This window comes from Colobus angolensis, unplaced genomic scaffold (assembly GCF_000951035.1).
Source record: "Colobus angolensis palliatus isolate OR3802 unplaced genomic scaffold, Cang.pa_1.0 Scaffold41, whole genome shotgun sequence".
Classification (NCBI taxonomy): Eukaryota; Metazoa; Chordata; class Mammalia; order Primates; family Cercopithecidae; genus Colobus; species Colobus angolensis.
The window spans coordinates 2,788,408-2,803,809 of NW_012117488.1; the positions used below are offsets into that span (position 1 = coordinate 2,788,408).

At 35.2% G+C, this 15,402-nt stretch overlaps 1 protein-coding gene across 4 annotated transcripts in view; it reads right to left on the reverse strand.

Annotated features, from left to right (window-relative positions):
- PKN2 (protein kinase N2) overlaps positions 1-15,402 on the reverse strand; it is a 162,306-nt gene that overhangs the window by 79,727 nt on the left and 67,177 nt on the right. For 3 of the 4 annotated variants that reach the window (XM_011956066.1, XM_011956068.1, XM_011956065.1), the window contains exon 2: positions 10,855-11,155. The exons of the other annotated variant lie outside the window; for it this stretch is intronic. In XM_011956066.1, coding sequence (XP_011811456.1) covers positions 10,855-11,155 — 301 coding nt within the window. The remainder of the gene's footprint in view (positions 1-10,854; positions 11,156-15,402) is intronic. 4 annotated transcript variants of the gene reach the window in all.

Below are 15,402 nucleotides of genomic sequence, written 5' to 3' on the forward strand. Positions count from 1 at the left end.
CAATTTCCCATAATTGATGAAATACATAAATCTCAGATTTAGGAAACCCAACAAATCCCAAGCAAATCAAATAAAATGAAATCTACACCATTATACTTTAAGTCCAGAACACTGAAGACAAAGGATATCTTAATAGAAACTAGACGATCTACATGGCTTCAACCATGAGACTGGCAGCTGTTTCCTCAACAAGAGTAGAATCCAGACAACCACGAAATAATAGTTTCTAAGTGCTGAAAGAAAATAAATGTCAACTTAGAATTGTATATAAAGGTGAAATCGTCTTTCTAAAGTATCTACTGTACTTTAGGAAGTACAAGAAAAGATCATTCTAGAAGGTAGGTCTGAGAAGCATGAACAAGGAAAATGGTCAGCATGTGGGTAATTATAAATCAACAATGACTATATAGAACAATAATGTTTAGATCTAATTTGTGGAATTGAAGCTAAAACGATATAAATAGAACATGGCCAACAACAGCATGTAAGTATTCTAAGTTTATTGTATAGTATAGAAAGGTGATTTGTCATTGAAGAATCTAGTTGACAAACAAACTATGCAAGTTATTTTGGACAGAGGGAACTTAATACAGGGAACTAGTTATATCATATGTTGCCAAGTATTATGCAAAGGACAACCCTGTGTACAGGTGGCAAAATTCCTCTTCTCAAAGAGGTTAGATTCAGGTGTGTGTGTGTTTATGTACATGTGTGTAAAAATATAACGTATGTGTATATAAAAGGGATACCTTGTATGTACCTGTATGGATATGTGTGTGTCTATATATACCAGAGTGTATGTGTGTATATATGAACATTTTCAAACATACTGCAAAGTTGAATTTTACAGTGAGCACCCATATACCCATTACCTAGATTCTGCTAACCTACACACACACGTGCATAAGTATAGAGAGGTAAAAAAAGAGGTAAAAAAGAGAAAACATAGGGATAGGAGAAAAAAATTAGAGGTGGGATTAGTAGCAGAAAAAGTTGAAATAATAGAGGCAGATGCCAGACCATTTGAAAGGCGTCTCTACCATGCTGCAAATTTGTACTGTACTCTGTGGCAAATGAAGATCCACTGAAAAGTTTAAATCAAGTAACTAACAGGACTGAATCTGAATTCTAGATTTAAAAAAATGCTGACAGCAGTGTTTATGTTGAATTAAAGAAATACTGAACTTGTACCCTGTGGCAATAAAGATGGAGAGGAGATACAGATTTCAGTCCTGTTATCAGAGGTAGAATCTATAAGGCTTGGTGACTTACAAACTTACAATGAAGGTTGAAGGTGGGGAAAAAGGTTTTAAAAAATCAGGTTTTAGTTATAGATTACTGGGTCACGCCACTAACAGGGCAGAAAACACAGAGAAAGATTCAGAGATAGTGGTCCAAGAAAAGAAGAGTTCAATTTTAGACATGATGAGAGGCAAAGCCAACAGGACATACAGGTAATAATCCAAAAGGGCGGCTATAAACTATCAGATGAAGCCCAGAAAACACAGCCTAGCTGGAGATACAGCTTTGGAAGTCACCAGAAAATAGGATATGATTAAAATTTCCTTAAGGATAAGATTTGCCAATGCCAGAATAACGAGTAAATACTGAATTTGTTAGATTCCCCCAAAATGTGTAGAGCAATAGATTGCTGTTTCTGGTGCTTTTCGTATTTTCTCTAAAACCACAACTGAGCAGTTGGCTTACAAGATGAAACTGAGTTCTAGAACACAGGAGCAATCCCGATCCTTCTTAGAGGACTTCTGACTACTTAAGGTCTAGCCCTACCCTGATTCCTTGATTGTCTTGGAGATTAGGAATATGGTTGAATTCTTGAGTCTTTACTTCCCAGACCCAGGAAAGCCTCCTCAGACTTTATTTTACATCCAAATGGGGTTTCATGTTCAGACTTAGATGGCCTTGGATGTCTCATGCTTTTCCTCAAGCTATCAAAATACTGCGTTCACAAAACACCCTAGAGAGGGTACATATTGTCTGTCCCTCTTATTCTACAAATGAGAAAACAAAGGTCTTGACAGATTCCAAGTGGTATACACCACACAACAATTTAATAGTGCAGCCGGATGACATCTCAGATAATATAACCTTTAGTCTTTATTTTATAGCAAGCTGGCTCTCTATGTCCAATATTCATAAAGTGGTACTTGTATAGCCAGGATGCCTGCTTATGAAACACTGTTTACTGCATTAAACAATTAAAGGGAAATATATTAATAGTTGAAATAAACTTAGCCAAATCTAAATTAATAAGGTCAATATTATACAAAATCACTAGCTTACTATTTATCTATATTCTTAACATACTTCCTCCTGTAAGTCTCTACGTTACTATTTTAAAAATAAACTGCTCCAGAATCTTGCCATGTGTTACCATTACATTAACTTTATACATGTCCTAAAGTCCAACTTTCTTATTTAAAGAAAGATACTTTACCTTTTATAGCCATGTGGAACCTGCTCAGGTTGTAATGAATGCTCAATTATTAAAGGAGGCTTAATTGGCTATTTTATATACTCGGGATAATCCTTGTCATATATCACCAACTGAACTAATTTTGGTTAAATATTTTATAACTAATACAACTTCTGGTTTAAGCTTTCTTAATATGTTACAAAAATAGGCAGGGGTAACACTGTGAGTTAGAATTTTTTTTTTTTTTGAGATGGAGTCTCGCACTGTCGCCTGGGCTGGAGTGCAATGGCTCAATCTTGGCTCACTGCAACCTCCGCCTCCTGGGTTCACGTGATTGAGTTAGAATAATTTTTAAGGTAAAACAAGCAACCTAGGTATAAAAATTACAGAACTGCCTCTATCTGCAATATCTTAATGTTTGAAAACTGCACCTATCATTAGAGGAGACTTCTTCATTCTGTACATAACTCTGTACCTAGGGCATGCACTGTTCCTTCATAAATTCTCCTTAAGATGGTGCTGCTCTATTTTTCTTAATTTCCTCTATGACGATAATGTATATTAACTACTACATACTTGTTAGACTGGTTTAAAAATATATGAATAATACCAAGTGCTGGAGAGAATGTAGAACAACTAGAACTCTCATTCACTGATGGTGGGAATGAAAAATACCACTACTCTAGAATATATTTGGCAGTTTATTTCCTTCTTTTTAAAGACCAGGTCTTGCTCTGTTGCCCAGGCTGGAGTGCAGTGGCACGATCATGGCTCAATGTAGCCTCAAACTCTCAGGCTCAAGTAATCCTCCCACCTCAGCCTCCCAAGTAGCTGGGATTACAGGTGCACACCACCATACTTGGCTAATTTTTAAATTTTTTGTGGAGATGAAGTCTCACTATGTTGCCCAGGCTGGTCTCAAACTCCTGAGCTCAAATGATTTCCCCACCTCCACCTCCCAAAGTGCTGAGATTTTAGACATGAGCCACTGTGCCCAGCCATCTTCTTATAATGTTAAACATAGGCTTCCATATGACTCAGCAATCCTACTCTTCAGTATTTACTACAGTGAACCAAAAACTTTATTCACACAAAAACCTGTACATGAATATTTATAGCAGCTTTACTGATAATTGCCAAAAATTGGAAAATCACCCTAATGTTCTTTGTGAATGGATAAATTATAGTACATTTATACAATCAACTATTGCTCAGGAATAAAAAAAATGAACTACTGATACACACAACAACTTGAAGGAGTCTCAAAGGCAATATACAGAGGGAAAGAAGTCTCAGAACCTTATATACTTTATAATTCTATGTACATGACATTCTTCAAAAGAGAACTATAGTGACAGAACAGATCAGTGGTTGTCAGGGCATACAGAGTTGAGGAAGGGTGTGACTATAAAGAAAGAACATGAGGGAGATTTATAGGGCATTGGAAGTATTCCTTTTTCTGAATGTGGTGGCAGTTAGATGAATTTATCTTAGAATTCATGGAGAGGTATACTAAAAATATATATATAATTTTACTACATATTAACTGTTTTAGAAAATACATCATAAAAAGAATTCAAGTATTAGGGAATCTATACATTTAATCTCAAGATTTTAAAGACGACGAAACAAATCCAGGAGTTGAAAAGAGCAACTTACTAATGATCACACTATTGAAATGGGCAGGGCAACAGATAAAAGGAAAATTAAATCTTCATTTCTATTCATCCAAGACCATAAACTGTTCTTTAGTCATGAACAAAGTTCCCTCAATACAGATATATTTTAGGAATTTAGAAGAATTTGCTAAGATTAACCCCACAAAATCCCAATATAATATTAGGTATATTATATTACTAAATTAGTATTTCCCTTCTGAATATTTCAAATATTAAAGAAAACATTCACCAAATTAATAAGTAGAAACCAATTTAAGCTTGGTGGGGTTTGAAAATATAAGAATGGCACAAGAAAACTGAGATGAAAACAGAGACTATACACTACCCACATTATTATCTATACTTAATAAAACATAAAAAAATGTTCTTATAGTCTTCTTCAGTGATTATATACTTAAACCAAGATTCAGGAAACTGGCTCTTTCCCAAATGAGTGTTAGGTTCCAACTAAGGCTAGATTACCAATCCATTTTACAGAGATGAGTAATCTTTTTTCATAAGGTACATTTAGCCTCAGCTAACCATCACTGTAATTTCCACATATGATGACAACAATACCCCTTTAAACAATTTTTATTTCTAATCAACAAATTACATATTTATGGGGTACAATGTGATGTTTCATTACATTTATACATTGTAGAATGATCAAACTAGGCTAAGGTATCTATCACCTCAAATATTTATTTATTCACAGTGAGATTTAACAACCTTTCTTTTAGCTATTTTGAAGTATACAATACATCGCTATTAACTATAGACACCATGCTGTGTAATAGATCACAACTTGTTCCTCCTGTCTAAAACTTTTTAACCTGTGACCAACATCTTCCTCTTTCCCATTTACCCATCCTCCCCCTCCCCAGCTCAAGCCTCTGGTAATCAGCATTCTCTTCTACTTCGATGAGTTGGTCTTTTTAAGATTTCACATATAAGTGAGATCATTAGCTATTTGTCTTTCTGTGTCTGGTTTATTTCATTTAGCATAAGGTCCTCTAAGTTCATTCATGTTGCAAATGGCAGAATTTCCTACATCTTTAAGGCTGAATAGTATTGCACTGTGTTTATATACCATGTCTTAAAAATACATTTAGCTGTTGATGGGCACTTCAGTTGTTTGGATATCTTGGCTATATAATGCTGGAATGAACATAGGAGGGCAGAAATCTCTTCGACATGCTGATTTCAATTTCTTTAAATATATACCTAGAAGAGGAATTGCTGGATTATATAATAATCCTATTTTTAGTTTTCTCAGAAACCTCCACACTGTCTTCCCAAGTGGCCATACTAATTTTACAATACCACCAACAATGCACCAGGCTTCCTTTTCTCCATATCCTTGCCAACACTTGTCTTCAATTTTTTTGACAATAGCCAATCTAATAGGCATGAGGTGGTATCTCATGGTGGTTTTAATTTGCATTTCTCTGATGGCTAGAGATACTGATCATTTTTTCATATTATCTGTTGGCCATTTGTATGACTTCTTTTGATAAATGTCTACTCAGGTCCTTTGCCCATTGTTAAAATAAGATTATTTCTTTTCCTTGAATTCAGTAGTCTGAGTTCCTTATTGACCCCTTATCCAATATACAATTTATAAATATTTTCTCCTATTCTTTGGGTTGTCTCTTCACTCTGTTGTTTCCTTTGCTGTGCAGAAGTATCCAGTTTGATGCAAACCCATTTATCTGTTTTTGCTTTGGTTGCCTCTGCTTTTATCCAAGAAATCACTGCCTTGATCAATGTCAAAGAGTTTACCCTCTATATTTTCTTCTAGCAGTTTTATAGTTTAATGATCGACATTTAAGTCTTATAAATGTATCAGCTAAGATAAAGGTATAAGGTATAAAGGTATAAGGTTTAAAGGTATAAGATATAAAGGTATTATGTATAAAGGTCCATTTTCATTCTTCTGCAGGTGGATATCTAGTCTTCCCAACACCATTTATTGAAGACTGTCGAGTCCCCACCATGTGTTCTTGGCAGATTTGTCAAAAATCAATTGACTTGAATTGTGTGGGTTTATTTCTGGGCTCTCTTTTCTATTCCATTGGTTAATGAGTCTATTTTTTATGTCATTACCATGTTGTTTGGATTACTATAGCTTTGTAATATTTTGCAATTTGGTAATGTGATGCTTCTAGTTTTGTTCTTTTTGCTCAAGACGGTGCAGAGTCTTTTCTGATTCCATACAAATTTTAGGATTTTTTTTTCTAGTTCTGTGAAGAATGATGTTGGGATTTTGATACGAATTACCTTGAATCTGTAGATCACATTGGGTAGTCTGGACATTTTAACAATATTAATTCTTCCAATTCATGAACACAGGAGATTTTTCCATTTATTTGTACCATCTTCAATTTCTTTCATCAATGTTTTATAGTTTTCTATACAGAGATCTTTCAATTCTTGGTTAAATTTACTAGTTATGTTTTATGCTATTAATGAGATTGTTTTCTTAATTTTGTTCTGATATTATATAGTTAGTATATAGAAATGATACTGACTTTTGTATGCTGATTTTGTATCCTGCAACTTGACTGAATTCCTTTATTAGTTCTAACAGCTTTATGGTGGAGTCTTTAGAATTTTATACATATATGTAAGATTGTGTTGTTCACAAACAGACAATTTCACTTCTTCCTTTCCTATTTGTATATCTTTTATTTCTTTTTCTTGCCTAAGTGCTCTAGCTAGGGGTTAGAGACTATGCTGAAAAGAAGTGTTGAGAGTGGGCATCCTGATCTTGTTCCTGATCTTAGAAGAAAAGCTTTCAGCTTTTCACCATTAAGTACAATGTTAATTGTGGGCTTGTCATATATAGACCTTCTTGTGTTGAGAAACATTTCTTCTATACCTAATTTGTTCACAGAATTTTTTATCATGAAACAATGCTGAATTTTCTTAAATGATTTTTCTGCTCCTATGGGGATAATCTTATGGGCAAAAATCATATGATCATCTTTAAAGTATATAGAAGATGAACAAGAAGCTCAGAGTATCATGGGCATGATGAGAAAATAAATAATTCATTACCTACTACTATTAAGAATGAATACATTTATTATACAAATAACTTTCTCAAACAATCAGACCTTGACATTACAATAAGGAGTATTTCAGAGTTTTATAGTTTAAAAGTTCACCTGATAAAAATCCTTATTTTACAAACAATAAACTAAAGATTCAAAGAGATCATTATTACAGAGGTGAATTAAGAACAAGTCCCTGGCCAGGCGGGATGGCTCACGCCTGTAATCCCAGCACTTTGGGAAGCCAAGGTGGGTGAATCACAAGGTCAAGAGATCAAGACTATCCTGGCCAACATGATGAAACCCTGCCTCTACTAAAAATACAAAAGTTAGCTGGGGGTGGTGGCGTGGAGCCTGTAGTACCAGCTACTTGGGAGGCTGAGGCAGGAGGATCACTTGAAGGCGGGAGGTGGAGGTTGCAGTGAGCCGAGATTGCACCACTGCACTCTAGCCTGGTGACACAGGGAGACTCCATCTCAAAAAAAAAAAAAAAAAAAAAAGAACAAGTCCCCTAACCACTTAGTAATGATTTATACAATGCAGATTTAAATTCTGTCCCTCTTTCCTTAAGTCATTTGTTCTGCTTACTAAGCTTATGTACCCACAAGACAACAGGAATTAGTCAAACACTTCTGTTATAAATCCACTCATACCTTTCAGAACTGAAAGCAAAGCACAATGTCCTTGAATCTTCTTGCCAGACCTAATCTAAAATAAGTTTACCTTAGTGTGCAAGGTAAAACATCTAAAATTTTATGGCAAAATGGCCTAAAATTAATGACATTAATTTTAATCCTCTATGTTGTGATTGTTGCTTTTTATGTTGTTAAGTTAGTAAAGCAGGAAAAAGAAAAAATAACTTATTACCAAGTTGTGTAAATGTGCCATTTGCAAACATAATTTTTTTAAATAAAATAAAAATCTGATGAACTCATCAAGTCTAAACAAACTGAAGTATTAAGAAGTCACAGTATAAAGTTGTATTTCATATATCATCTGCCCTCCAATTATCTGAAATGTCAGTATTAAAAATGGTCAGTATAATAAGTTTCTGGCTTAAGTCTTTGTTTTCTAAGTTATTTAATGTTTCAAGTGTCATAATAATTAGGCTTTGATACTAATTCTAAAGACCAATATAAGATGTGGATTTGCTGGGTGTTTTTCTATTTTGAGATATAATATTCACAAGTGAACACCTACTATGTTTCAGTTTCTGTAATAAGTCTTTAAAATAGATGAGTGAACACATGTCCCTCCCCTCAAGGAGAAGACAGTTTAGTAAGTGATATAAACATGTACAGAAATATGTTACAATGCAACAATGAACGGATAAAGTAGCACAGAGAAGACAGAGCAGAAAATGTCATGGAAGGTTTTATAGTAACACCTAAAAATTGGTTTTTAACGGTAATCAGGAATTTGATAGGACTTAAAGGAGGTAATTTCTTTATATAAAACACTAGGAAAGACAAATTCAATCTAAAGTGATAGAAGATGGATCAGTGGGTTCCTATGGCCAGGGTTGGGGATCATGGTTTAGCTGGGAAGGAGTATATGAGAACCACTGAAGTGATGAAAATGTTCTGGATCGATTGTAGAGATGGTTAGCTGGTGCACACACACATTTATTAAAAATCATTAAATCATGTACTTAAAATATGTGCATTTTGTCATATGTAATTTATACTTCAATAAACTTAATTTATTTTTTTTTTTTTGAGACAGAATTGCTCTCTGTTGCCCAGGCTGGAGTGCAGTGGCACGATCTTGGCTCAACACAACCTCCGCTTCCTGGGTTCAAGAAATCTTCAGGCCTCAGCCTCCTGAGTAGCTGGAACTACAGGCACACGCCACCACGTCAACTAATTTTTATATTTTTAGTAGAGACAGGGTTTCACCATGTTGGCCTGGCTAGTCTTAAACTCCTGGCCTCAAGTGATCTGCCTGCCTTGGCTTCCCAAAGTGCTAGGATTACAGGCATGAGCCACTGTGCCCGGCCACAGTAAAGTTAACTTTTACAAAAGGAATGGGGAAACCAAATGGGCTCCTCGTGTTGATAAAACTCTTCTATATTCCAGTGAATCACAAGGTAGTTATCAGTATTCTGTGAGGAGGAAAATTTCTCTAAATAAACAGAGTTTAAAGCTCCAGTGCTGTTTCTTATTTTAGACTGCTCTTAAAGATGTAACAGGCAAAAAAAAAAAAAAAAACAACGTAGAGTTTGACAGAGTTCCATGGAACAGGCTATTTCTAAGTTTATATAATATTACTAAAAACAGCATTTTCGTAATATATTATTTCCATTTATTAACATAATTATTGTGTAAGAATACTAGATGAAGAGCTGAAGGGTTCTTTTTAACTAGATTGGTGATTCTGAAAAAATTAATTTACATCTTTGGGATTATTTCAATCTAAAATTAGAAGGTGGGTTTCCTATTACTTCTTTCATTTTAAAGTTTCAATTATTCTTACAAGGTTGAAATCTCTACATAGACAGCCTCCTAACAAAAGCCCTAAAACCCAGATGTTGAAAGTGATGTCGAAAACCAAGTTTTAACAAGAACAGTAAATATCAGTAGCGTTTTCTGCAACTTTTGAGATGGTAAATATTTAAGGTTCTTAGCCAAATTTATGTATTTTCTTAATCAAAATCAAAATTACTTACATCTATTATTTATTAGCTAATCACACAGGTTCTTCTAAATTTTCTACCATGCTATAGCTATATTACTCTATACACTCTCATACTCTTTTTCTTTGCAAACAAAAAAATTGACAGTTATAGAGATTGATAATGTCTTGAGACCTTGAACCAAATGCAAATATCCTTGCAATTATTATTGCAAGGATAAGACCAAATGTATCTTACATAAGTTTTTGTATAAAAAGTTAAAGAAAGACTATACATACTGATGGGTGAATATTGGCACAAACATAGAATTTTTTTTTATCTGGAAGGATATACAACAAAAAGTAATGTTACCTTTAAGGAGACAGTCTAAGAAAGAAAGAGGTGGTTTTTAAATTTTTACTTTCTGTACCATTAAAAATATTCCAACATAAATATTAATTCTATTGTTTAAAAATTATGATTTTACATTGAAATCATAGGTTATATTTTCCCTTTTATTTTCTATACTTAAAGAAAATAAGAGTAATGTGTAACAGTTTTTTCTATTTTTTTTCTGTGTGAACATATATAGTATTTTTTTTTTTTGAACACCATGCCTAGTAGTTCAGTTGTTAATTCAGTTGCTTAAGAGCACAAAGAATGAAGGCCATAGGTCTGATTAATTACATCTGCAAAGAATAAAACCATCTCTTGTTCAAAGAACACAGTTTTAATTTTAAGTCAGCTGGCAAACTTGTGCTGTTGATTACAGGATAAATCAGGTAAGAGCATGTGATTGACTCAATACAAAACATTAATACTGGAGACTCATTCTAAGTAATGTCCTACCAACAGAGAGTAAGAGAGAATACATTAGGGTTATTAAATTCTAACTAAACATTTCAATTTCCATACCTATCAACTTCTGCCCTTCTGAACAGAATATAAATAAGACCTTAACCAAAACAGAAAAGTCTGTGTACTTTCAGAAAAGCTAAAAACTATTCATGTACCAAAACTTACTATTTTCTAAAAAGATACATTTTTTTTTAATATACCATATAAACATCAAATAAAGCACTACTATACCTGTAATATCTTCTGGATCTGATACAACAATATGTGCATTTAATTCCTGTAGCTTGTGATGAAGTTCTTCTAATTTTTTATTTGATTTTTTCAAAATGTTGTCTACGTAAGCCAAACTTTTTTTATCTGTTGTGACTTTCCTCAGATTTTCAGCTCCTTCTTTGATTTTCAGTTCTTTCCTTATTTCTCTCTTAATTCGATCCTTGATATCATCCAATTTCTGTTGCACCACTGTATCTGAAAAGTCTAATTTTTGAACAGCACTCACATTCTCAGAAAACGGAAGACTTCGGGAATCCCCCTACAGAAAAAAATAAACATACAAATGTGGGAGTTTAGGAGAGTTGGCTGCTCAGTAAATATGCAGTGTTTTCAGCCTAAGAGAGTCTTTCTTGATTACATTACATTTAACTATATTTATCTCCTTAATAAGCAACAGACCAACTACTTATTGACTTTTATTATAACCACACAAAATAATAAATTCAAGAACTCACTGGCCACTCACTAAATAGCATTACTTGACAAATAGATTTATATTAAAATAAAGTGAACACAACACATCTACACACAAAGGCTGTGTAAAGATAGCGGATTTTGGTATCTTAGGAACCCACGTTAGATCCCAACCCCTACACTGTGAACCTTGGGCAAGTTACTTAACTTTTCAAATACTCAGTTTTAATAGTCTACAAAATCTAAATAATAATAGTGGCCACCTTTTAGAGATATTGTGATAATTCACAAATATTGTAAATGAAGTTCTAAATACAAGTACTGGATCACTGTAGTCACTTAATAAATAAAAAGTATTATTAAATTCTATAGGTAAACACTAAAAGCCCAGACTTCATCACTACACAATATATTCATGTAACAAAACTGCACTTGTATCCCTTAAATTTATACAAATAAAAAAATTCAATACGTGAGTAATTTTATCTTCTGTAAGAAACTTCTTAAAAATAATACTGGCAAAATAGATACCCTTATGACCACTTTTTAGTTAATAAATTAAATGTACTAGGGCTTGGGAAAACCATATTCAGAGCTCCATTTATACAGTTGTTATTTGGTATGTGTGGAAGGCTGGTTCCAGGATCCCACTATATACCACAATCTAAAGATGCCCAAATCACTTATATAAAATGGTTTAGTATTTGCATATAATCTAAATACACACCCCATACTTTACTCCCTAATTATTTATAATACACAATACAAGTGGTAAGTAAATAGTTGCTATGCTGTATTATTAGTATTATTTTTAGTTAATTTGTTATTTTTCCCTAATACTTTCAATCTGCAAATGGTTGAATCTGCAGATGAAGAATCCACAGATATGAACGGCCAACTGTCTATTTCAAGACGAAGTACATCAATTGGTAATTTGGTTGACTCACTACAAAAGCATCACTACTTGAGAACACCTCTAAACTGTGTTCTATTGATGGAAGCTAAGACAATACACAGCACAGTCACTTTAAAATGAAAATCCAATTAGTTAAGCACAGCTAATCTACATTTACAACAACCAAAGTTATGTTCTAGCTATTTCTATATCATTTACTGTTTCAAAGTCTATTACTATAATACCATTGGATTTAAAATGTTTAAATTCTGAAACACAAGAAACCACAGATAAAGGTTACCTCTGGGGAGCGGACTTGAGTTATGAAGGACGTGGAAAAGAAAAAGAAACACTGCAGCCTTTTTGTACCTTGAATCACAGACCTCATTAATTCAAAGATATTCTTTAATTTTTTGAGAATTCCTTATACCCATATAAATAAGTTGATGCGAATACTTTCTACATTCATTCTTAATTTCTAAAAATTACGTATCATGCAAAATAGTGAAAAAGGTGAGCCAATGGGTGATATGGGATCTAGTCTTCGTTTTCATATCAATTTACCTTATGCCTGCAGGTGTATTATGCAAAATATGAAGTAGTTGATTAGTTGATTTCTATAAATATCTCTCTCTCTCTCTCTTTTTTTTTTTGGTAGAGATGGGATTTTGCCATGTTGTCCAGGCTGATCTCAAACTCCTGGCCTAAGTCATCCTCCCACCTTGACCTCCCAAAGTGCTGGGTTTACAGGCATGAATTACATGCCTCGCCTGTTTCTAGCTAAGAATTCCTTTGAAACTCCAACAAAAAACAGTACAAAGAAAATTTATTGTTGTTATATATAATTACTAGGTTCCATGGATCCTAGGTTAAGAATTCCTAAAATAGGTAATGTGCACCTGTTAGAAATTATATTTCTGACCTGTCACTCTACAGATAAACAATGATCTTCTACCTGAGCCAAAATACTGTCTAGATTTTTCAGTATTTATAATGGAATATAAGTCCTACGATCCATTTGGCTTCCAAAGTTTAAGTGTCTACCCTTGGCTAGTTGTCAAAAACACTAGCACATACCTATTGTCAAAGAATAAAATCCCAAATTCCTATTGTCTAGTTTCAGGTAAAGTGGACTGAGGCAAAAAATGCTTAGATAAAAAAAAAGTTTAAGCCACTTCCATTCCTACCAATGTTTTTGTTTCAATCCTTACCCATTCATCAGAAAACACTTTATGAACTGCTTTCACAGATTTGTTCTTTAATATTATGTACAAAGCCAGAGGTCTGCAAAATTTCTTTGTTCATGATACTCTTAGTATCTCAGGAAATTATTCCTTATTTCTCACAGGCCAGAAGAAATACCTAACAGTTTCCTTTACTGCCTACTTCAACTGCCATTTCTTTGCACTTTGTTCCTTAAACTCCAATTGTATCAAATTATAAAACTTTACTTCAAGAAATCATCTCTCTTGGCTCAGCCACTAAGCATGCTGCACCTTTGGTATGCACCATCTCTCCTTTCTCCTTCAGTTTATCTCTTTCAAGTCTCTTCTTGGCCCTGTTAACTTTTACTTTGTTTCAAAGATCAAGAACAACTCTTCCTGGGAAACAATTTCCCATCCAATGCCTTTCTTTAGAATTTAGTTGAATGCCTCCTTTGTGTGCTCTGATATTGTGTATCTTATTGAAACAATTACCCCCTTTTTTATCTGATCACTCTTCAAAGACTATGAGCAATTTGAGGGCAGGGCTTATGCTTGCCAGATTATTTTTTTGTTTGTTTTTTAATGACTTGTCCATTATGTTATTTAATAGTCTCCCTTTAGAATTAAGGAAAACCTGTCACTGCTGAGGAACTCATGCTTTCCTCTATCTGATAAATAGAATTTGAAGAAGAGGCAGAGTCAAGATGGCAGAATAAGACTCTCAAGTGACTGACTCCCCACAGAAACATCAATTTGAACGTGATCTATGCATGAAAGTAACTTCACAAGAGCCAAGGAACCAGATCAGAGATGACTGTATCTGGCTTTAGCATTACTAAGAAAAGATCAACTGAAGAGGGGAGGAAAGACAGAGGTGCAATGCCTGAATCACCTCTCCCCCAACTATAAGCATAGCACACAGAGAGAGAGACACAGCCCACTTGGGGTAAGGAGAAGTGACTGCAGGACTTTTGACTTGTAGCTCAGTACCGGGCCTACCGCGGTAAAACCCAACACCAGGCAGAACCCCATGGCCCTTAACTGCAGACCAAAGTACGTAGACAAGGACCCATCCTGCCACTATGTGGAAACCTGTGGCCTTAGTGTGACAGACTTGTGTCCTGGCATCTACAGTAGCCTCAGGCCATGAGTGAACTTCAGCAGCAGGAAGGCTATAGTGGTATGGGCCTGGTTGGTGCCCCGGGGATGTAGTAGTCCTGGTGGCAGGACTGGAACCCCATTATCCTTCTTCCAACCCTAGGCAGCACAGCTTGGAGACTGACTCCATCTACTGGGGGAAAAAGAGGGATATAAAAGCAGGACTTTGATCTTGACTTGGTGACAAGCCTGCCATGGTAAAACTCCACACCGGGCAAAATCTGATGTCCCACTGACCCCAAGCTGGCACCCAAAGACCATGCCTCTGAACTCACTTCAGTGTCAGGCAGAGAGACATGGCCTCAGTGGAATGGACTCTGGGCTACATCACTATGTCTGCAGTGGCCTTGAGCCACAAATAAACCACAGCAGCAGGCAGGCCATAGTTGCATGGGTCTTGAGCATACCCCTGTGCTGTCCTTGTCTTGGCAGCTGTGGTTTTTGGGTGTGACCTAGCATTACAGTGGCCATCTGGCCACAATACTGCCTGCTCCACCTCTTCCCTCAACCCCAGGCAGCAGAGTGTGGAGACACTGATGCTTGAAAGGAGGAGAAGGGAACAGGTACCCAATGTTGTTTTGGAGCATGCCATGGTGAGGCACAAGTACTGAGCAGAGTGACACAGTACCTAACGTGTCCTGGCCCCAGGTGGAAACTCACACACCCAGAGAGACAAACTACCCTCCAGTCTCTCCCCTAGTTGATCTGGGCCAGAACACAAACCAACTGTGAATTCACTGCAAATCTGGGCTTACAGTGCCATCTAGTGCTGAAACAGTGATAGTGGCCAAGGGCTCAGAGAACACATAATTGCCCTGCTTAGAATTTCTGGAA